Here is a 22,459-nt window from a genome sequence, read left to right as displayed (position 1 = left end):
GCCCTGCTTATGTACTATCTACCATTAAAAGAGAATGCAAGTGCAGCCTGCCTAAAACATATATGATGCAAGGAAGGAAATGGTATGCATCCTCTTCAAGCTGCAGCCTAATAGTTTGGTGAGAAGACAAGATTCTGCCTCTAGCTGTGCAGCTGGCAGAGTGTCCCAACAGGGCATACGCTGTGGAAAACAGTGATGGTGAAAGGGGGTTGGAAGGGAAGGAAGCAGTTTAACTGTGCTTACAGTGGCTGAAGTTTGTGTATGTTTGTTTATAGGCTAAAAGATTAAATATTTTAATCTCACCTTGTGTGGAGAGGAAAAAGTGACTTTATTTTTAATAAGTGTTCTGATTGAGTTTGGATCTCTTGTTTATGAGTTTTGTAGTAGCAAAGCAGTGAGGAATAACGGCCTGATATTTAAAAGACTTAGAGGCCCGTTAACTAAATTATGCTAAACACTAATGCACATTTAACCGGTGGTGGGGGAGGAGGATTATCATAAAACCTGTTAGTGTTTTGTGGTAATTATCCTGTCAATATGCACTAATCCTGTGATGTTTGGATTTTTTTTGTAATTTTTTCAGCAGGCGGCATGCCATGGGTGGGGAATAAGCATGGAAGTAGTATCCAGATAGCATACTATTTAAACCATCACAAATTATTGTAGTTCCCACCAAAGCCTTCCACAGCCCATCCCATCCCAAACAGTACACTGATCTTTGCTCAGTTCTGACCCTAGTTCTTCAAATTATACAGTGAAGTATTCAAATGACAGTCTTATAGGAAGAGGGAGGGGAGAGGAGGGTGGGAGACAGGGAAATAAGGAAGGATGTTATAAAGGTGTCAGAGCAGTAAAAATTATGTTTTATAATTGGACAGAAAGCCAATATCTTTACATTCTGCTAGTCACGCAGGGGTCTCAAAGTCCCTCCTCGAGGACCGCAAAGCAGTCGGGTTTTCAGGAGTTCCCCAATGACTATGCATGAGATCTATGTGCATGCACTGCTTTCAATGCATATTCATTGGGGATATACTGAAAACCCGACTGGATTGCGGCCCTCAAGGAGGGACTTTGAGTTCCCTGGGTGGGTTTCACAAAATGTATTATCATTTTGATCTTGAAAGTCTTGCATGTTGGTAAGAGCTCACGTCCTAATTTTAATAATGGCTATTCGTTCATGACAAGATTAGAACACGAAATGAAATACTAAGCTCCTGTAACCAGACAAAATAAAATGGATAGACATTGGAATGAGCAATGAACGCCACAATAATCCTGTAATGAGAGAAACTTCAGTAATTTTGGCAGCTTACACTGTTCAAGAACAGCTGCATGCCAGAGATAATCTCTGTAGAGCTAATGCTCTCTTGCTCACTATACACCAAAACGTGTTGCTCAAAATGTCAAAAAAGGTCACAAAGTCTATCCATAAAGTATACCAAATTCAAATTCAATGCCCACTCTTTCCACTTAGCTGGTGAAATAGTGAAATGGTGCCCAAATTTCAAAAATGCTCAAAGTATATAATAACTCAAAACTGATCTGGCTGTTGGCTTCTCATAAAGTCTAACGAGAGCCTCAAGATAGTTCAAGATATTATAGGGAGTAAAAATTTCAAGCAGTAAATCTCAGGGTCATGCAAAGCTCAAGCAAACCGCTGCTCTCCAAATGGTTTCAAATTATCAGCTGCATAATTAGCAGCACAAGGTGTGGGTGGTTCAACTCTGCTCCTGCCTCATTGGGTCCAGGTTCCCAAATGGTGCTGCTGACCCCTAGAAGTATAACTGCTAGGGGGGAAGGGGGGGTCAGCCTTCCATATTAGGGCAATATATATGAGCACAATGTTATAAAATTGCCCCCTGTTAACAGTGGCAGTTAGCATGTGCTAGCAGTTAACATGCCTTATTTAAAAACTGGCACTTCTCACTATATAGCCTCATAACCAACAAATTTTTAGATTGAATCAGGTTGGGCAGACTAGATGGACCATTCGGGTCTTCATCTGCCGTCATCTACTATGTTACCATAATACAAATTAACAGCAAGATCATTTTGGTTACAGTTTTTAATTTGAAGGGCATAGTTTGCCTTATTTATTTTGTTTTCTATCCTGTCCTCCCCATAGAGCTCAAACAGGCTAAAGGCTAACAGACATAATATACAGTTTACAGATTGCAATTTGCCATAGTTAGTGCAAGGTTTTTCAATATAAGTTTTTGTCCTAACTCAACACAAACTAGGGATCTAAAGCCAATATATATAACATTAGCATTTGCACTCCGTCACCTGCAATTGACAGCTTCACACCATCAACCAAATAATCACACAACTCAATTTCTATTGGAATAAAAGATTTTGCCGCAGCTTTATTATCCCCACTAACAATACAATCCATGTCCAAAACCAACAAACCCCCAATGCATATTTAATATACCCCCAGGGAACTATTCGGTGTCAAAACTAGCTCCCATTAAGTCTTTAAACTCTATAACATCCCCATGACACAGGATGACAGGTCATGCATCTCCTTGCAGTGGTGTCGCCTATGAGTGTTACATTTATTTATTAATTAACTGTTCTTTATTAACTGCTGATCTTCCAGCTCAAACAAGGCCAATAACCCATTTTCTGTCCTGTCTAAAGCTGTGGCCACCTCCCCCCAACCTGAAAAGCTTGACCCAGCTCCTCTGAGACTTGCCCAATCCCTTTCTTTCTTACAAGCTCTGTCTCTTAATCCTTTCTAACCACCTCTTCTACATGTTTCATACTTTATTCCTAGCTCATATTCATTGTCTAACACCAGCTCTGGCAGGATACACATTTCAAATCTGACATTTTAATCACAAAATAGAAAATAAAATTATTTTTTCTACCTTTTGTTATCTGGTCATTTTATTATTCAAATCATGTTGGTCCCAGGCTCTGGTTTCTATTTGTCTTCTACTAACTCACTCATCAGTCTCCTGCCCATTTAACATTTTCTTCTATCCCTACCCTCCACCATATGTAGGATATTTCCCTCTCACCCCTTTCTATCTCTGTTGCATCTCTCCCTTCCTATCCTCCATCCCATATCCACCACTAGTCAGACCACACCTAGAATACTGTGTCCAACACTGGTCTCCATACCTCAAGAAAGATATAACCCTACTGGAGAGGGTGCAGAGGCGAGCCACGAAACTAGTCAAAGGTATGGAGAATTTGAGCTACAAAGAACGCCTCGGAAAACTGGGACTGTTCACTCTCGAAAAGAGAAGACTGCGAGGGGATATGATTGAAACTTTTAAAATATTAAAAGGATTTGACAAAATAGGCCAGGAAGCAGAACTTCTGATTTTTTCAGATGTGACACGCACAAGAGGTCATAGCCTGAAGCTGAGTGGCAGCAGGTTCAGGACAAATGTCAGGAAGTTCTGTTTCAAACAGAGAGTGGTGGACGCTTGGAATGCTCTTCCAGAGGAGGTTGTGACAGAGACTACTGTTTTGGGTTTTAAGCACAAATTGGATGCACACCTCCGTGCAAATCATATTGAGGGATACGGGAAATCCGAGTCTCCAACAGGGAGCACCTAACTGGGCCTCCGCGTGTGCGGGTCGCCGGACTAGATGGACCAAGGTCTGATCTGGTGAAGGTGTTTCTTATGTTCTCTTTTCTTACCCCCCCTCCCCCGTGCAACAGCTTTTCATTCCTCCCTCCTTTCCCCCATGCAGCAGCTTTCCGTCCCTTCTATTCCCCTGTGCGGCACCTCCCAACCAACCCCCCCACCACCACCCCACTTTGAGCCTCAGTGGTAGCGGTGACCAGCTTTGCAAAGCACGGTGAATAGGCTTCTCATGGCAGAGGAAAGGCCCTGGTGAGATAGACCAGGAGAAGCCTGTTCACCGTGCTACTGCTGCTGCTACTTAAGAGGACTGGAGGTATGTTGGTGAGTCCGATTTTTTTAAAAAAACAGAATCAATTCAAATCAATTCACCGAGGTGAATATACGGTATTATTAGGTATATACGGTAATATTAGGTATATACGGTAATATTAGGTATATACGGAAGAAGCTTGTTCATCATATTACATTAGATTGATTGTGAGCCCACTGGGACTGACAGGGAAAATGCTTGAGTACCTGAATAAACTCCTGTAAACCGTTCTGAGCTCTCCTGGGAGAACGGTATAGAAAATTCAAAATAAATAAATAAATAAATAAAACATAGCCCAGCACCATGTTGTGTAAGGGTTTGAACACTAGCATCAAACCTTTGAAGACACAATATTTGGCTACGGACAACCAGTGAGATGATGATAGAGCCTGGCAAGGTCGCAGGCATGGAGGTTTTATAGAAGTCTGATTGCCGCGTTTTATATATGCTGGAGATGTATGTCTTTCACCGTGAGACCGTTGAATAACACATTGCAGTAGTCCATGCGAGAGAAGACTAAGGCATAGAGTAGCTGGGTGAAGTTAGATTCAGAAAAATAGTTCCTTATATTTCTGAGTTGTCTCAGATAGTAAAATGAGGAAGAAACCACCTGAGAGATATGGTTGGAAAGCGATAAGTTGGAGTCAAGGAGTATGCCTAGGCTGCTTGCTTGATCTTTTGCAGTTATGGTAGTTGAGTCCCAGCGTAGCGAAGGATGGGTGTAATTGCAGATTCAAAGGATTCTTTACAGATTCAAAGGAGTTCCGTTTTGGAGATGCTTAGTTGTAATTTGTTGACGGACATTTTTAATTTCCGAGGGGCAGTTTAAGAGTTTGTGATCTGGGCATCACGGGTTTCTCCTAGCGGTAGGTACAGTTGGATATCATCCATGAAGGAATGAATCTGTATTTGGTATTTGTGGGCTATGCCTAGGACAGATCTAATGTAGAGATTGAATAATAGGGGGGAGGGATACAGTGTATTTGATCAGATTTGGTTTCAACGGTGCATCGTTGAGCAGTACGCTTTGGGATCCATTATTCAGGAAGGAGGTGAACCATCATATTGCAGTGTCTCGGATGCCAATTTCATAGAGCCAAGCAATGAGGAGAGAATGGTCGATAGTGTCGAATGCTGTGCTAAAATAAAACTGTTTAGTTTGACTGTTTAAATAATTTTGCCAGATTAATTATTTGTTCTTAGACAAGCATGAATTTAGTGGGTATAACCTTATCTAATGAATCATAGGCTGCTGCAGCAGTTAAAGATTTCAGAGTATGAATTTTTCTACTCTGTTAATATTGACAGGTCCTAGAGTTAAGCATTACACTTTAACATTAAAATATATAAAAGCATTTTACTGTCATGTACTTTAAAATGCATATAAATGTGATATAAATATACATAAGATCCAAAAATCTAATACCAAAGAAGGAATGTTATTGTATTTGTTATGCTTTATTTATATGCATTTTTATAATGCTAAATTAACTTTGCATTTTATTAAAGAAAATAAAAATATCCTAATGAATAAATGTATACATACTTTAATATTTTATGGATTCACTGCTATTTCTCTAGAGGAACTGGGGAGGAATATTCATATCTATAAAAAAAATCTAGATTTAATTTAGAAACATTTATTCTGCCTACGTAAGTTATTATACCTAAGCAACATGGAATGATCTCTGTGGGCCGGATTCTGTAAACACCTAAAAAATGGCTGCCAATCGTGTCAATCATGCAACAGCACCATTTACAGAATCATGACTTTCGTCAAAGTTAGCTGCCAGGGTTTTAAAGGCCTACACTTCCGTTGCCTACCTTTGACAAGAATCATGTCTGTGGAGGTGCCTTAGAATGCCTAAGGTTGTTTCTGGCATTAACTATGCCTACTTCGACCTTAGGCATTCTAAGGTGCCTCTGTAGATGCAATGAAGGCACCATTTTTCTAAGTGCCTATATTTTTTTTTGCAATTTAAAAAAAAACCTTTTTAAATGGCTTTTACCAATTAACGCTGGGTTTTACTAAACGGTGCTAGAGGTTTTTAGCGTGGGCTTCGGTTTATCAACTGCGTCATCTCTCGTCGGAGCTCGATTCGGTTTACAAATAGTCATAAGAATTCTATGAGCATCGGAACATTTACCTCACTGACTTGCGCTAAAATTCTTTCATGCCATTTAGTAAAAGGAGTCCTAGGTTAGGCACCAGTAGGGTACTTAAGGCACCGTTTATTGAATCTTGGCCTTTGTGCTTATTATGAAAGTAATAATTTCTTGTCTTGCCTTGATTCTTAGGATACCTTATTCAGGATGGCCATTTTGGATCTTGTGAGAATAAATATTGTGGTCTAGGACGGCACTGTGTTCTGAACAGGGAGACTGGACAAGATGAATGTGTGTGCATGGAGCACTGTAAACCACATTACAAACCTGTGTGCGGCTCTGATGGAGAATTCTATGAAAACCACTGTGAACTGCACCGAGCTGCGTGCCTGAAAAAGCAAAAGGTTACTATTGTCCATAATGAAGATTGTTTCTTCAAAGGTAAGAACTTTACGTGTAATACTTTAGAATATCAGCTACATTTGTTTGCCAGAGGGACCCAAAAATGATTGAGCTCAGCATGAGAGAGTTTACTTTCAAGATATTATAGGGAGTAAAAATTTCAAGCAGTAAATCTTATCCACAAAAGCAGAAAAGAAAAAAAGCAAAACCTAAACAGAATATCAACTCTTTTAGAATATAATAGAAATGTTGCCTGTCCAACCCTCTTCTGGATACAGTTTAGGGCAGGGGTGTCAAAGTCCCTCAAAGCAGTACATGCAAATAGTTCTCATGCATATTCATTGGGGAAATCCCGAAAACCCAACTGGATTGCGGCCCTCGAGGAGGGACTTTGACATCCCTGGTTTAGAGGGAACATTATCAAAGTGGGCTATAATTAAGAAGGGTTATTTTACCTCAGGTTGTGCTATTTTAGAACAGGGTCTCATTACAACAATTTGTCACAATGGACCGACATTTAACACTAACAGAACACACAAACTTAGTGGTACAAAAATGTTTTTTTACATTGTGGAAATTAAGAACCATAAAAAAATATTTAGGACAAGTGCCCCACCTTATAGGGAGCAGCGACGACAAAAGGGCCGAGGGCGTTGCCTAGGGAGGGTGAATGGAAAGGGAGGTAGGGAGGAGGAGGGGGTGGAGAAACCCGGTGTAGAGAGAAATAGGATCGGGGAGGGGCAATGAGGGTCAGGGACGTAGGCCCGAGGGGCGGAGGAACGAGGGGGAAGCAACCCAAACTGAAGCAGGAGCTGCAGTTCGGCCCTCACCATGGGAGCGTCACGGCGTTTTGCTCAGCGCTCTTCCACCCACAGTCTGGTTGCCCGGTCTTCCCATGTGCTTACTGTGGTCAGTTTTTCAGCCCGAGGTGGCTGTTCCTGGCTGGTTCTTCCTCCTGGGAGGAAGGTGAGACCGGCACCGATGGAGAAGTGAGTGTGGGGAAGTTCCAGGCAGGCTGCGAGGAAGGAGAGGGAGGCCGATGGGACGTGCGTGCGGAGTGTCGCAGCGTTCCCTGCACTCTTCTATCCATGACCTGGTCGCTCTGCCTGCTGAGGTATTTCGAGTTAAGCAGCAAACGGGCGCTTGCCTGGGTAAGCAGATCAGCACATTCCTGGTCGTGCTGCGGACGTAGGGGGAACTGAGACACCACATCCCCCTCAGATGGGGTGTCAGTGTCAGGGCAGGGCAGCAGAGCTGAAAGCGGCAGCGGGGGAAGAAGAGTGTAGGGTGGCGTGAGCAGTCCGCGGTCTGTGGATGCATGGTGTTCTTGTTGCTCCCTCCTGGCGAGCTCCGGTTTGTGTGGTGGGGTGGCTCCTTCGCAGAGTGCATCGTGACTGGCACCACTGGTGAGGTGAGCAGGGGCAGAGGCCTACGGTAGGTGCGCCAGAGAAGCAGGGGTGTGGTGCGGCTGAGCATGAGGATTGCGGCGCTTGGCGGCTGGGTCTGAGATGCGGGTCTGAGTTCCGGACCCGGAACCGGCATGGAAGAGGACAGTTCCGTTGCAGGGCGCTGGGTTGAATCAATGTCTCTGCCACAGTAAGCGGCCTTTCACGCGGTCAGTCCAGATGCTTATCTGCTGGCGATGGGTTTCAGTCGGGCACTTGGTGGTGCCAGAGGGCCACGCAGGACCAACTTGATGAACTGCGGGCTGGGAGGAGGGAGTGCGCCAGCCTCAACAAAAAACGTGACTGCACAAACGCAGCGTAGCAGTTGTGTGCAGAGAAGGGGAGATTATAATGGTGGCGCTGGAAGGAATGAGTTTGATTCGGGGCCACAGTGGCCCGTAACAAGAGTATGGGGGGGGGGGGAGGGGGAGGCATGCAAAATTGTGGAAATTAAGAAGCATTAAGAAATATTTTGATCCTTTATCGTTCAGACTATTGGTGCAGGCATTAGTTTTATCTATTTTAGACTATTGTAACATCATCTATTTAGGAGCACCCAAAAAAATTCTAAGGAAATTAAGGATAATTCAGAATACAGCAGTTCGACTGATTTTTGATTTTAAAAAAATGACCATATTAGTCCATATTATCATTTACTTCATTGGCTGCCTTTGGAGGCAAGAGTATTATTCAAATTTTCCTGTATCTGCTTTAAGCTGATATCGGGATTGTCTCCAGCTTACTTTTTTCCTCATTTTGTGTTACATAGAACATCAAGAGAAATTAGAAACTTCTACTTATTTGCTTCTCCAAAAATTAATGGGTGTAGATATAAGACCTTCTTAGATAGGACCTAGCATTTCAAGCTGGTAGGCAACAATCTTGGTTAGGTAAATGTATTCAGCAAGCTATGTTATCCTATTGCAGTCCACTTTGTTTGATAAGTTTATTACTTAGTGAGTTTTATTATTGAAATTCTATTTTACACATATTTGTATTTTTTTTACTGTATTATTGTATTTCACTGTCCAGCTTTTTTTAATGCAAACCACCTAGAACTTTTTGTTATGGCGGTATAAAAGAATAAAGTTATTATTGCGCTATCAGGCACACACAGCGCTGTACATTTTGTATGCAAGAATTGGTCCTTGCTCAGATGAGCTTACAATCTAAGTATGACAGACACATAGAGGGGGCTAAAAGGTGGTAGATGACTATTAAGGGACATTACATAAATAACCCATCTTAACAGTAGCCCATTTTGATAACTTCACCCTTTAATATGCTATTCTAAACTTTGCCCTTGGCATGGGGAGTGCTACCCAAACAGTGCTGGAGTCCTATTGGGCAGTTAAGTACTGATTCACACATATTTGGATTGATTTGGAGTATTTACTAACATCAGTATAGGTTTTATCTATTGGAGAACATTTTGATATGTGCTAATTGTTTTGTCATAAAAAGAAAAAATATAAAAGAAAAATATGGGAGAGAGAGGGAGGAGAAACAGATGATTTAAATGACTTGGATCATTGGAGCGGGCACTGAAATGGTTGTGTGCTATAGAAGGCCCTATGATTCTTTATCAGCTCCTTTCCTTGTGTAATGTTTTGAGTATTTACCCCCTCTTTTACGATCGCAAAGCGCAAGTTTTAGTGCCGGCAGCAGCAGTAACTCAAACGCTCATAGGATTTCTGTGAGCGTCTGAGCAGTTACCGCCGCTAAAACCTGTGCTATGCATTTGTAAAAGAGAGGGGGGTTAATGATTATTTGTACCAAATTATGGTAAAGTTGTTAGATACTTTTCTGGATTGTGATATAGGGTGAATAAGAAGAAAATATTTTTTTTAAATATCCTGATGAAAATGTTGTAATCAAAGTGGGCAGAGGGTCTCTGCTTGAGGTATTAGAGAAATCTGTACTACCTTTTTTTTTTTTTTTTTTACTATGTAATATATAAGTTCCTATATGGGTAGCTATTAATATGTTTATATAATACTTCCTAACTATTCAGGAATCTTTAAGTTAATCTTTTAAAGCACAGTGTGTTCTTGGTGCAGGAGTTTGCGAGCTAATGTTGTCAAACTAAGGGCTCCTTTTATCAAGCTGCGGTAGGCGGTTAACGCGCGGAATAATGCGCGTTCAACCGCCTGCCGCGCTAGTCGCTAACACCTCCATTGACGAGGCGTTAGTTTTTTGGTGTGCCGCGGGGGTTAGCGCGTGATGAAATGTCCGACGCGCTAACCCCCATAGCGCACCTTGATAAAAGGAGCCCTAAGTCATTATCAGTTTAGAAGGCACCACCATCCTGCCACTGAAAGAGATGAGAATGTTTTTATATGTCAGTGTTTAATAAATTATCTCCAGAACATCTATATCCACAGTTTTTTACTTTTGTTTCTTCGGTGGATTGTTTTCACTGTGGATTATTGGGTCTCCCCATTTTTCTTTGTAGAGATGAGAATGCATACCCATTTGTGTGTAGAATTTACTGTAAAATGTATGTTAAAGACAAATTATATGGTATTCAGGCTGGCATAGAATCAAAACCTGTTTTCTAATGAAGCTTTTGCTGACCCAAAAAACGTCTTTAACATTTTGTCCTTTGCTTGGGTTGGGGTGATGCAACCCAGAAGAACTTCTGGAAGTGTGTAAGGGATTGTAGCACTAGTTCATGACAGTGGGAGAGCCCAGGTTTGAATAAGGTGCAGGTGTTTATGTGTTAATTTATTGCTAATACTGAGGGGGAATATATGAATATGAGGAAATGAGAAGAAATGACATATAGTAGAACAGTTGTACTTTTTCCTCTTTTAGAATGTGGTCTGGGCTTGGTATTGATTTTATGGATGTTTTTAATGTAACTTGCTTTGATTTTAAGTGAGTGATATGTTTTTAAAATAAATAAAATAAGGTAGAAACTGTTACTGATTTTTAGATAGCTAATTGTCTTTGTGTAATGATGGCCCAGAATACATCTCTTTATAGAATGTTTTGCGTTGTGTTTGGAAGTGACTTTAAATAAATCTTGCCTACGGGCTTTCACCTGAACGGGGCTTCACTTTGCATTCCCTGCCAGCTCTTAATTAGAGAAAAGGGAATGGCTAAAATGCTGAATAAGAGTGGAGTTAGGTTTACTAATAAAGCCAGAGAAAAACTTTGGAAGGGACTGCTAGAAGTTCTCCAGCTAGTTACCAAGTGCCTGCACTGAATATAGACCATACCTGCATGACTTCTGGAGGATATTTAATGCCAGTACCTAGATATGGGCCAGCATTGAATATCCAGGTCTAAGGAGGAGAGTGTGACGCAGTGGTTAAAGCTACAGCCTCAGTACCCTGAGGTTGTGGGTTCAAACCCACGCTGCTTCTTGTGACCCTGGGCAAGTCACTTAATCCCCCCATTGCCCCAGGTACATTAGATAGATTGTGAGCCTGCCAGGACAGATGGGGGAAAAATGCTTCAGTATCTGAATAAGTTCATGCAAACCATTCTGAGCTCCCTTGTGAGAACAATATAAAAATTTGAAATGTTTAAAACTATTGACTGGATAATCTTTAATGTGGGTATGGATTTATCAATGTAAAAAACATGTTTGCAAGTAACAAAAATGATCAGTGGGGTAATCTTTAGCACTGGTTAACTTTTTAAGTGTATGCCATGACTTTTAAAATCTTATATGGTCAAGCCTCACAATTTATGCTTACCCTTATATTTTTCCAGATGTGTGGATGTCCTGAAAGATGATTTTATTTGTTCTTCACAATAAAAATACAAATAAAAGAAACAGTTTCTCACTGCGATTTTACGCGCCACTCTGCTTGTTTCAAGCCATTTTCAGGTTTTTTGCTCAAAGACATGTACATTGTTTTTCTCATATTTTTATCTTTGTACCCTACATTATCTGGACCCCTGACGAAAGTGGTTTCACCAAATCACGGACTGTGTAGGGTCCATCAGGACTATCATACGTGAATAACTAATTCAGACTTTTATTTGTATTTTTATTGTGAAGAGCAAATAAAATCATCTTTCAGGACATCCACATCCACAGTCTGTTGTTTTTATCTTTGGATTGTTTTTACTGTGGATCATTGGGTCTCCCTTTTTGTTTTATTGTGTTGCCCTTTCATTTTTGCAATCTTTCAATAAGCTATGAGTGAATGGTACTACATTTTCCAGCTGGAAAAGCGGTTAAAGTGGACACAAAAACGTGCTCATATTTTCCTTTTATTGCTGCAAAGATGTGGAATCATTTACCAAAGGATTTTAGATTTATCTGTGGGTTAGTTTCAATTTCAGAAATGTCCTAAAACTTGACAGTTTTAAAGATATGTATCATGATGTGAATTTTAAGTATGTTAAGTAATGAGTATACTTTTGTATTTTTCTTAGATATGACTAGGTTGTCTAGACTTGTTATGAACTTAATAAGGTACATGCAGACTATAAGTATCGTATTAGTATTGACATAACATGAATCATTATTCCTGTTTGGTAGTGCAATAATACACTTGAAATCTGATTTTGAAAGATTTTGTTTGTATTACATTGTATGGGAATGCCATATATGCAGTAAATCGGGATTTATAGTAAGGTGCATAGCCCATTAGTGAGGTGAAAGCACATTATTACAACTGCTGAAATGTCCTCAAACTGTGCTAGCTTATCTGTCATATACAGCAAATAAAAGTCAACATGGCATTCCGGGTTCCAGTATAAAACTTGGATTGTTTCAATGTTAAAGGGTCCCACTAGTTTTGACTGGTGGGACAATAACATTAGATAAGCTAGTCATCGGAAAAGGTTAGGGGTAGGTATAGATTGGGGGGGGGGGGATAGAATGAGATAGAACATTGAGGTAGAAAGAAAAGAAAAAGGGGATTGGGTGTTTGTCAGGGTTGTGAGAGTGCTTGTGAAATGTAGAAGCAGGATTGGTCAAGAAAGGGAGGAATGCTGATTGGAGGAGAGTTTGTGAGGAGTTTGAGCGGGATAATCATTTTGGGAATTGGAGGGAGGTGGGCGGTTGGTTTGGTGGTTGGTGGGTAGGAAGTTTCCCGCCCGCCCACCCGTATTGGAGGATGCTGGAGGGATTGTTGGGGACGGGATTGTGAAGGGGACAATTTATGGTTCCGAGTCTATGGGTTAGGGAGGCGAGGGGAGGACGGTCGCAGCTTGACTGTGGGGAGGTTGCCGAATGGGGTAACAATATTATGAAATGCGGCTCGGGGATTGAATTAATATGTTGAAAGGGGAATTGAAATGGATAACTCATGGGCGACACCGCCATGAGGTGGGGAATCAATGGGGAGCACTCATGGGCGGCACCGCCATGAGATGGGGGGGGGATGACCTGACGATACCGTAGGTCATCTTAAGATGACCTGACGATACCGTAGGTCATCTTAAGGTTGAAGTGGGAAGGGGTTGATAAGAGGAAGGAGCTACGTTCGTTACCGAATAGCTCATGGGGAAATGGGGCTTGGGGGATTGCCGCATTTGTGAATTGTGAATGTTAATAAAATTAAGTATTGAGTTGTAAGCATTGTTTGAGTTATTAAATAAAGCTGCGGCCAATTATTATGCCACATGAAGAGGTTGTATGTGTTTTATTGGAATGTCATAGGCAATGTTTAAGATGACTGATTGCGAATTCTAATGTTATAATGTCTGATTTTGGCATTTATGTATTTATTTAAAATATTTATTTCATGTATATCACAAAATGTATGCGGGTTACAATACATTTTTAAGGAGAGACAGATGTCATTCATATTCACAGTTTTTAAGACATCAAAGTATTTGTAGTGAACTTATAGACTAGAAACATCACAGTAAACAATTGATGAGAGATTTGGAGAAGAAAGGTTATGATAAAAGATAGTTAAAAGATCATGTCAGAGGACTAGATATACGGTCCGTGACTAGTTATTGGATGGAGAAATGAAGAAGAAAACAGAGCAGAATATCTATACCACTGTATTGAAGTATGATCATGCTAGTCCTATCATCAGTAATATGCTACGGAAGCAATGGAAGATAATACAGATTAAATTTGCAGATGACACTAAGGGCTTCTTTTACAAAGGTGAGTTAGCGGTTTAATGCGCGTAACAGTGCGCGCTAAACCACCGGCCATGCTAGCCGCTACCGCCTCCTCCTGAGCAGGCAGTAGTTTTTCGGCTAGCGCGGGGGTTAGCGCATGATTAAAAGTCGCACGTGCTAAAGCCGCTAACGTGGCTTCGTAAAAGGAGCCCTAAACTGTTCAAAGTTGTTAAAATACATGCAGGTTGTGGAAAATTGCAGGCAGTCCTTAGGAAATTGGAAGACTAGGTGTTCTAATGGCAGATGAAATTTAATGTGGACAAATGTAAAGTGATGCACATTGGGAAGGATAACCCAAATCATAGTTACCAGATGCTCGGGTTCACCTTAGGGGTTAGTGCCCAAGAAAATGATCTGGGTGTCATTGTAGACAATATGATGAAACCTTCTGCCCAATGTGCAGCGGTGGCCAAAAAAATCAAACAAGATGCTAGGAACTATTAAAAAAAGGATGGTTAACGAGACTAAGAATGTTATAATGCCTCTGTATCGCTCCATGGTGCGACCTCATTTGGAGTATTGCATTCAATTCTGGTCGCCTTATCTCAAGAAAGAAATAGCGGAACTAGAAAAAGTTCAAAGAAGAGCGACCAAGATGATAAAGGAGATGGAACTACTCTCATTTGAAGAAAGACTAAAAAAGTTAGGACTCTTCAGCTTGGAAAATAGACGGCTGAGGGGAGATACGATTGAAGTCTACAAAATCCTAAATGGTGTAGAATGGGTACAAGTGGATCATTTTTTATTCTGTCAAAAATTACAAAGTCTAGGGGACACTCAGGCCCGGATTCTGTAACTGGCGCCCAAGTTAGTGGCCGCCTTAAAAAGCGGCTCCTGACCACCTGTCAATCAGCCAAGGGCGCCGGTTACAGAATCGTTCCAAGATAGGCGGCTGAAATGTAGGCCAGGGCTACATTTCAACCACTTAACTTGCCGCTAGAACTCAGCAGCCGATTGCGGCAAGGAGATTCCCCTCTCCCCCATCAGCTGAGCATCAGGGATTTCCCAAAGCTGCGATTCTGTAACTGACGCCCAAGTTCTGGGCGCCAGTTACATATTTGCGGCTTTAGGGTGGTTCCGGCAGGAGGGATTGGGTATCCCTCCTGCCAGGGATGTTTGGGGAGGGGCTTTATGGAATCCCTGCCACTCTGCTGATGGGGGAGGGGGGAATTATCCTGCTGTGATCGGCTGCTGCAGTCTAGATAAAGATAGGTGGCTAAAATGTAGGCCAGGGTTACCCGAGCCTACACTTCAGCCATTTATCTTGATATGATTCAAGGCTGGGTAGCCACTTTAGATCGCCTAATGCCACTTCGGGCTTTGGCCATGCCTACTTTGGCATTAAGCGATCTAAAGCAGCAACCTAGCTGCGATTCCAGCAGCCATTTTAACCACCTTTTATTTAAGCGTCGGTAGGCGCTTCCACCTTGCCGTTTCTGACCATTTGCAGGGTGCCTACCGATGCCTAAATTTAGGCACTGGTTATAGAATCAGGGCTTCAATGAAGTTACTGGGAAATACTTTTAATACCAATAAGAGGAAATATTTTTTTCACTCAGAGAATAGTTAAATTCTGGAACACAAAGCCAGGGGTTGTGGTAAGAGCGGTTAATGTAGCTGGTTTTAAGAAAGATTTGGACAATTTCCTGGAAGAAAAGTCCATAGTCTGTTGTTGAGACAGACATTGGAGAAGCCATTGCTTGCCCTGGATCGGTAGCATGAAATGTTGCTACTTTTGGGGGTTTTGTCAGATACTAGTGACCTGGATTGGCCACCATGAGGACAGGCTACTAGGATAGAAGGACCATTGGTCTAACCTAGTAAGGCTATTCTTATTTTCTTATCCTATCTTCAGAAATGTAAAGTTAATAGCTTGTTCTCGGGCTAGTAATTTAAGAGAAATTTTGAGGTCATTTTATTTTCCAAAGTTGAGAAAAGTGTGTGCATCAGATAGTAGATCATTGTCACTGTGGAACATATAAAATTGTGACATAAATTTACAAATTAAAGAAGTCATGAAAAACATACTATTTAAAAAAAATTTAGCAATTGCAATATGAAATATGTTATCATATGTCCTTGTGATAAAATTTATTTGGGCAAGACAACTAGAAATTTAAAAATTAGATTGAATGAGTGCAGATCAAATTTAAAGCATTGTTGAGCTATTCAATCTCCCAGGAAGCTCCAATTTTCATGTATTCTTTACCCATGGAACTTAAATTAGTATGTACCTTGTTTATGTAACTTTTCTATTTTAGGCTCCTTATCATTCGCTGACTGTCCAGCCTTCTTTCAATGTGAACCGCCAAGAAGTCGCCTGACTATGGTGGTATAGAAAAATAAAGTTGTTATTATTATTATTATTGTTAAGATTATTAGCATGATCAACAGTTTGAGAGTTTTTATTATTGATACAGTAGAAATTAACATCAGAAGTGGAGATTGCGATTTGATGTTATTACAAAAAGAGCAACGATGGATTCACAAATTAAGATCATTTCAACAGTCACATCAAGTGGAAAGCATATTTATAACTTACATTGAACTAAGAGCGTATCACAAAGGAGTACAAATCTAATGCATTTTTGGAATTATTATTAGTTTGAATTTGGGATAACATTTGTTAACCTGATTTCTTGCTGGTAATGTGCCTTTTTTTAAATACTTATGTCATTTTGAAAGCTTCAGACATGGCAATTTGATGTCTGGTAAACATTTGGAATTTATTGTTTCATTAATACACACAAGTTAGACCAATTCTCGTATTTAAGCATTTTTTTTTTTTTTTTTTGGATCTCATTCAAGGTTATTCAACAATGAATTGAAGCTGCCATATGAAGTTTTGAGCAGGAAGTGAATGTTACAGTTAAATCAACACTAGCCCTTGATGAAGCTTAAGTGAAACGGTAGAGCCTCCATTAGGATTAAATGTTTTTGAATCAGTTTTCATTTTCACCAAGTTTGATATATGAGCAGTTTCTGTATGTGATTTTCTAGTGAACCGATAAGAAGAAACTTCACCCCAGTAAAGGCACATGATTGAAATCAGTGTCTGGGTTTTTGAGGTTCACTTTAACATCATTCAATTATATCATATAAATTTGCTTAAATTGTTAATATATGATAGTTACAATATAACACACATACCGGTAATTAAAACAAGCATACAATTGGAGCATAGCTGGACATGTTTTAGCTATGCTTTAAGCCAAGGATCTCAAAGTGGCCTTGAGGGCCACAATCCAGTCGGGTTTTCAGGATTTCCCCAATGAATATGCATTTAAAGCAGTGCATGCACATAGATCTCATGCATATTCATTGGGGAAATCCTGAAACCCGACTGGATTGCGACCCTCAAGGAGGGACTTTGAGACCCCTGCTCTAAGCCCTCCATCTCCATCTGAACAAGAATTGCTAAAGCTCACACACTGAGATGATTTGCCTTATAGATTTGGCCCTCGACTACTTTATGGACAAGTATATAATGAAAAATAGTGAGTAGATAGGGTCTAAAGCACTATGAGAAGATCAAAAGCAGTGAGGAGAAAATGGCGGAAAGCACTCCCGCTGACATCTGTGCATCTTTCTGAACTCATGAGGGCAGAGGTTACAATGTTTGAACCCCATCTGGCTCAATTGTTTAGGCAAATGATTAACTTGGACACTTTGATGGCAGATATCTCCAGATAAACCAACGAACTGGAGACTCGAGTGTTAGCCCTTGAAGAGTCCTCTGCTACTGTGTCAATAGATATTGAGACCCTGCACCCTCAATCACGCCTCCAGGATGACTAGTTGGATGATCTGGAGAATCGATCTCGGAGAGGAACTTTGAGATTGCTGGGTATTCTGGAGTTGGTTCCAGATATCTCTCTGTGAACAACACTAGAAGCTTTGATATCCCAGGAATTTAACTTATTCAGGGCCTGCAGTCCTATTCGTTTGGAACGTGTGCATAGGCAGGGCTGCAGAAACATGGAAGCAGTTCAGCTGCATTTAGTCATTATCAAAGTGCCGTTCTACAGCTTTACTGGAAAAGCACAAAGGTTTCACTCCAATATGCACCAAGCTATATGAGAAACCTATTTGATTTATGCTAGTACACCCTGCAATACTTAAAGTATATCAGCATGGTCAATAAAAGGTTTTTGAAAAGGCAGTAGCAGTGGAACAGCTATTACATTCAATGGATTTATCGGGGGAGACACAGCAAACCTGACTGATTGAATTATCTCTGTGCATTTGTCCGTTACAAGTTTATGCGGTACTGTTTGTAGCACTGGTAAGATGTACTGAAGTGAGTTAAACATTGAACTGTATAGGAAGACGTGAGGGTTTGCAGCACTCAATCATGATCCTGGGCATTGTCTACTCTGGTTGTAAAATGGCCATGCTAATTCTAGTTGGTGGGTTACTGGGGAGGGTTATTGAGATCATTGGGTGGGAGTTGGAGGATAGTATGAACGGAAAGCAGTATGAATGACATTTGTTTAGGGGAAAATTCAAATATAGGATTGGCTATTTTTTTTTTTATAATTTTGATAACTTTTGTTTGTGGTTTTGCTTTATGCAAATGTAAAATTTAGATGTTACGGGGCAAATTATATGTGTGATCCCTTGAGGGAGGGCTGGGACCTCAAAGGAGATTACTTAATTTATAAGCATACCTTAAAAATGATGCTTATTAATTCAAATGAATGGCAGGCTTAAATTAATAAACCTAGTGCTGAACATAAGTGCTAAGCTCATAATCCTTTTTTTCTCCCTTTGCCCTAAATCCACTCCTGTTGCCACTCACTTTATGTGGTCCTAAATTATAGGAGGTTAATGAAATTTTGGGTATAAATTTAAGCACACAGCCCCAGTAAATTTTCATAGAAGCCAATTTAAGAGCATAACTCTCAAAATTAAAAGCATACATTATTTGAATATCGGGCTTGCACATAAATTTATTATCTAGATCAGAAATTAGAGAAGGTTAAAAGCAATGCTGTAGAAAATTAATTAACAAGTTATATTCCTACCTTATTATAGAGTCCCTCTTGTTCAACTGTAAGTTAAAATTCTTTTAATTCATTGTGACATCTAATAATGTTCATATAGGCGAAGTAAATGATGATAACAATAGCAATATAATAATTTGCATTTTAATAGTGTCTTTCATCAAAACACTTCAAATGTACTTTACAGTTATTGCACATTGGATACAATATACGTGTATGATTCCAGCTGTGGGCTGAATGTATAGCAGCTCAGAAACTGCATGATATCCTTCCTGGTATGAAAGAGAAGGAACAGCGTTATCATTATTACCCAATTATAGCTGAATGAACTGAAGTATAAGGGAGTAAAGAGACTTTTGCAAGGTCACCAAGTATCAGTGGGAGAAACATGACTGGAACCTCAGGAGTTTCACTTACCTTTCAGTCACATATTCATTTCCTCCCATAACCCAGCTCTGTAACTTAATAGGTTTTGAACCACTCAAAGTAAAATAAGTAATTATAGTTTTCAATATTTCAGATGTTTTGATTTAAATACAGAATTAATTATTTCATAAATTCTATTGCTGACCTGTACAAAATAATTAAATTATGAATATGACCATAAGGTTTGTCGCTGCTAGGTCAGACCAGTGGTCCATCGTGCCCAGCAGTCCGCTCATGCGGTGGCCCTTAGGTCAAATACCAGTGCCTTATTTGAGTCTAGCCTTACTTGCATATGTCCTGTTCCAGTAGGAACTTATCCAACCTTGAAGGGTGCTTTCACCTATAACAGCCTCTGGGAGAGCGTTCCAGACCTCTACCACTCTCTGGGTGAAGAAAACCTTCCTTATGTTTGTACGGAATCTTTTCCCTTCTAACTTTAGCGAGTGCCCTCTCGTTCTCTTCACCTTGGAGAGCGTGAACAATCTCTCTCTCTCTACTAAGTCAATTCCCTTCAATATCTTGAATGTTTCGATCATGTCCCCTCTCAGTCTTATAAGAACATAAGAATTACAGAATACTTGCTTCCCTTTACTTTATACCCAAAATTACTGGAAATATTGCCGTTTGGGGTTTTTTTTTTTGTTCCAATAATAGCTTTTGAAAATCAAAAATGAATAGAGTTATTTTGCTAGTGAAATTATTAGAGATCTGATTTTAGATTTGAATGTGTTCATTTGTGTCACCAAATCATCAAAAAAGCACCATGTATTCCTAGGATTTGGGGTCCTTTACTAAGGCGTGCTAATCAATATAGCGCTTGCTAAATGCTATGGACACCTTAGCATTTAGCATGCACTAATCTTTAACACGCGTTAAATCGGTTAGCCAGCCTTAGTAAAAGGCCCCTTTGTTTCTTAGCATGCCTATATGCTAACAACAAATCACCCTGTTTGTGTGAGTACGGTTATGACATTTTTTTTTTGTACTACACATTGATTAAGTGTCTTTGGAATCGGACAAAAAACGCTAGTTCAATATTCAAAGTTATGACCTCCGCATAAAGATAAGTGTATGATCTATCTGCTTTCTTTCTATGGAATATCTAGTAGCTCTATCCATTTAGGTGGGAACACTATCCAAGTAAGTAAGACAACTACACTTAAATTGGCAATTTATTTGTTTAAAGTTATGACTGCTGTTTCTGTGGTCCCATTATATAGATACATTATTCTACAAAGTGCCTGAGTATCATTGTTTTCTTGATGTTAATTCACTCGATTCTATACATGGCACCCAAATTTTGGCATGCTGCTAAATTGCGAATATAAATTAATTGGTTAATGAGCTCTTAACCATCAATAATTGCCTGCAACAAACAATTCTTGATGTTAATTGACACTCATTAAAGTCTGTGCATGTATCTGACTGCACACGTATCCTACAAGAAGATGCCTAACTCCCATAGTGTATACTCCTAAAGGGGGCGTGGCCACGGAAGGACCACTGGCAAACTGAAAACATATGCACATAGTTCTAGAATACTGGATAAGTGCGTCTAACTTGGATGCCATTGTTTATATCAAGTTTCAGGAGACAAGTTCAAGTTTAATAAAATTTTGATCAAATCACAATTTTAAAAAAATATTCAAAGTGATGTACAATATAAAATGGGGAAGACAGACAAAACAATTAAGAACATTAACATAGACAATCACGACTATTAGATATGAAAGGGACGTGGGGAGAACTACAGTTGTAATAGGAAAGATAACAATAAAAGGACAAAACATGAGAACAGGAAAAATAATAAGCAGAGCCTCTTAGGAGTCTTACCCGTTGAATGCGTCTTTACACAGAAAGCTTTTTAATGATCCTTTGAATTTATCTAATGACTTCTCTACCCTCAGTTGTTTTGGCAGTGAATTCCAGGTCTGATTTGCTATCACTAAAAAAGAAAGTATCTCTTCGGGTATTAATGCAGTTTTAAGATGGGATTGACAGGAGGTTTTTGCCATCAGATCTCAATGCTCTTGAAGACGCGTAGCATCCAAAGTTAGGCATGGGAATTGCTGCTACAGGCTTTGATCTGTCTTTCCTAACATTGTTTGGGCATTTTTGTACCATTTTATCAAATATTGAAGAATTTGTAGGTCTTATTTTCATATGTGTTGATATTATTTTCAAGAATGATTTGTATTTTTTTGTTTGTTTTTTGTTTTGCTTTATGTATGTTTATTTGGAAACCACTGTGACTCCAGGCACTGTGACTCCAGTTTTTAAATAAATAAGAATGTGCACCTTTTGTAAAATAGCAACTTGTGCTATTTTTTTTTTTTTTGGGGGGGGGCTCCCATTTTTTAATGTTATAGAATTCATCCCATTGGGTGTCCCCTTGAAGTGCCCTAAAGCCATGAGGTGTGAGCCCATTCAATAATGGCATCAGGGCATACAGATTCTGTTCTAAAATGCTAGTGTAGCATGGCATTGGCACGCCTTATACACCTGCAGTTGCATAAGCCATAGACTTATAGCCTCTTCTATCAAACTGCGCTAGCAGTTTTTAGCGCAGAGAGCCGCGCTGAATGGCCTGCGCTGCTCCCGACACTCATAGAAACTCCCGACATGCATAGAAACTGTATTAAGTTGTTGTATTGTCATTAAATTCTCTCACACACGCGGCAGGCTGTATATGTGGCAAGGGTGCATGTAACAAAGTATTTGGCAAGTTGTGCACTATTACAGAATAGCACTTTTATGCAGAAGTCTCCTAAATCCCTCTAATTCTATAAACTTTTGCATCCAACATTAGGCTTAGCAGGCAATTTATAGAATAAGATCAGTTTTGTGCATAATTTAATGTGATGATTGGCTGTAAATTGGACTTAATAGCCAGTTGTCTTTAATTCATGTTAATTCCTGCTAATTGGAACCAATTAGCAATTGTGCTTGTGACTGCTCTTAGGGCTAGATTCACAAAGGGCATGGATCGGATTCGATCTGTGTCTGGGGTGCTGATTCACGAATCGCCCTCATGCAAAGGAGGACGATCGGAAT

The 22,459-nt window shown here is 40.0% G+C and overlaps 1 protein-coding gene across 4 annotated transcripts in view; it reads left to right on the top strand.

Moving 5' to 3' along the window:
* FSTL5 (follistatin like 5) overlaps nucleotides 1-22,459 on the top strand; it is an 865,201-nt gene that overhangs the window by 307,269 nt on the left and 535,473 nt on the right. For all 4 annotated transcript variants that reach the window (XM_033941548.1, XM_033941557.1, XM_033941565.1 and 1 more), the window contains one exon: nucleotides 6,214-6,462. In XM_033941548.1, coding sequence (XP_033797439.1) covers nucleotides 6,214-6,462 — 249 coding nt within the window. The remainder of the gene's footprint in view (nucleotides 1-6,213; nucleotides 6,463-22,459) is intronic.

This window comes from Geotrypetes seraphini, chromosome 1 (genome assembly GCF_902459505.1).
Source record: "Geotrypetes seraphini chromosome 1, aGeoSer1.1, whole genome shotgun sequence".
NCBI classification, from domain to species: domain Eukaryota; kingdom Metazoa; phylum Chordata; class Amphibia; order Gymnophiona; family Dermophiidae; genus Geotrypetes; species Geotrypetes seraphini.
This window is presented reverse-complemented; position numbering and strand designations above follow the sequence as displayed.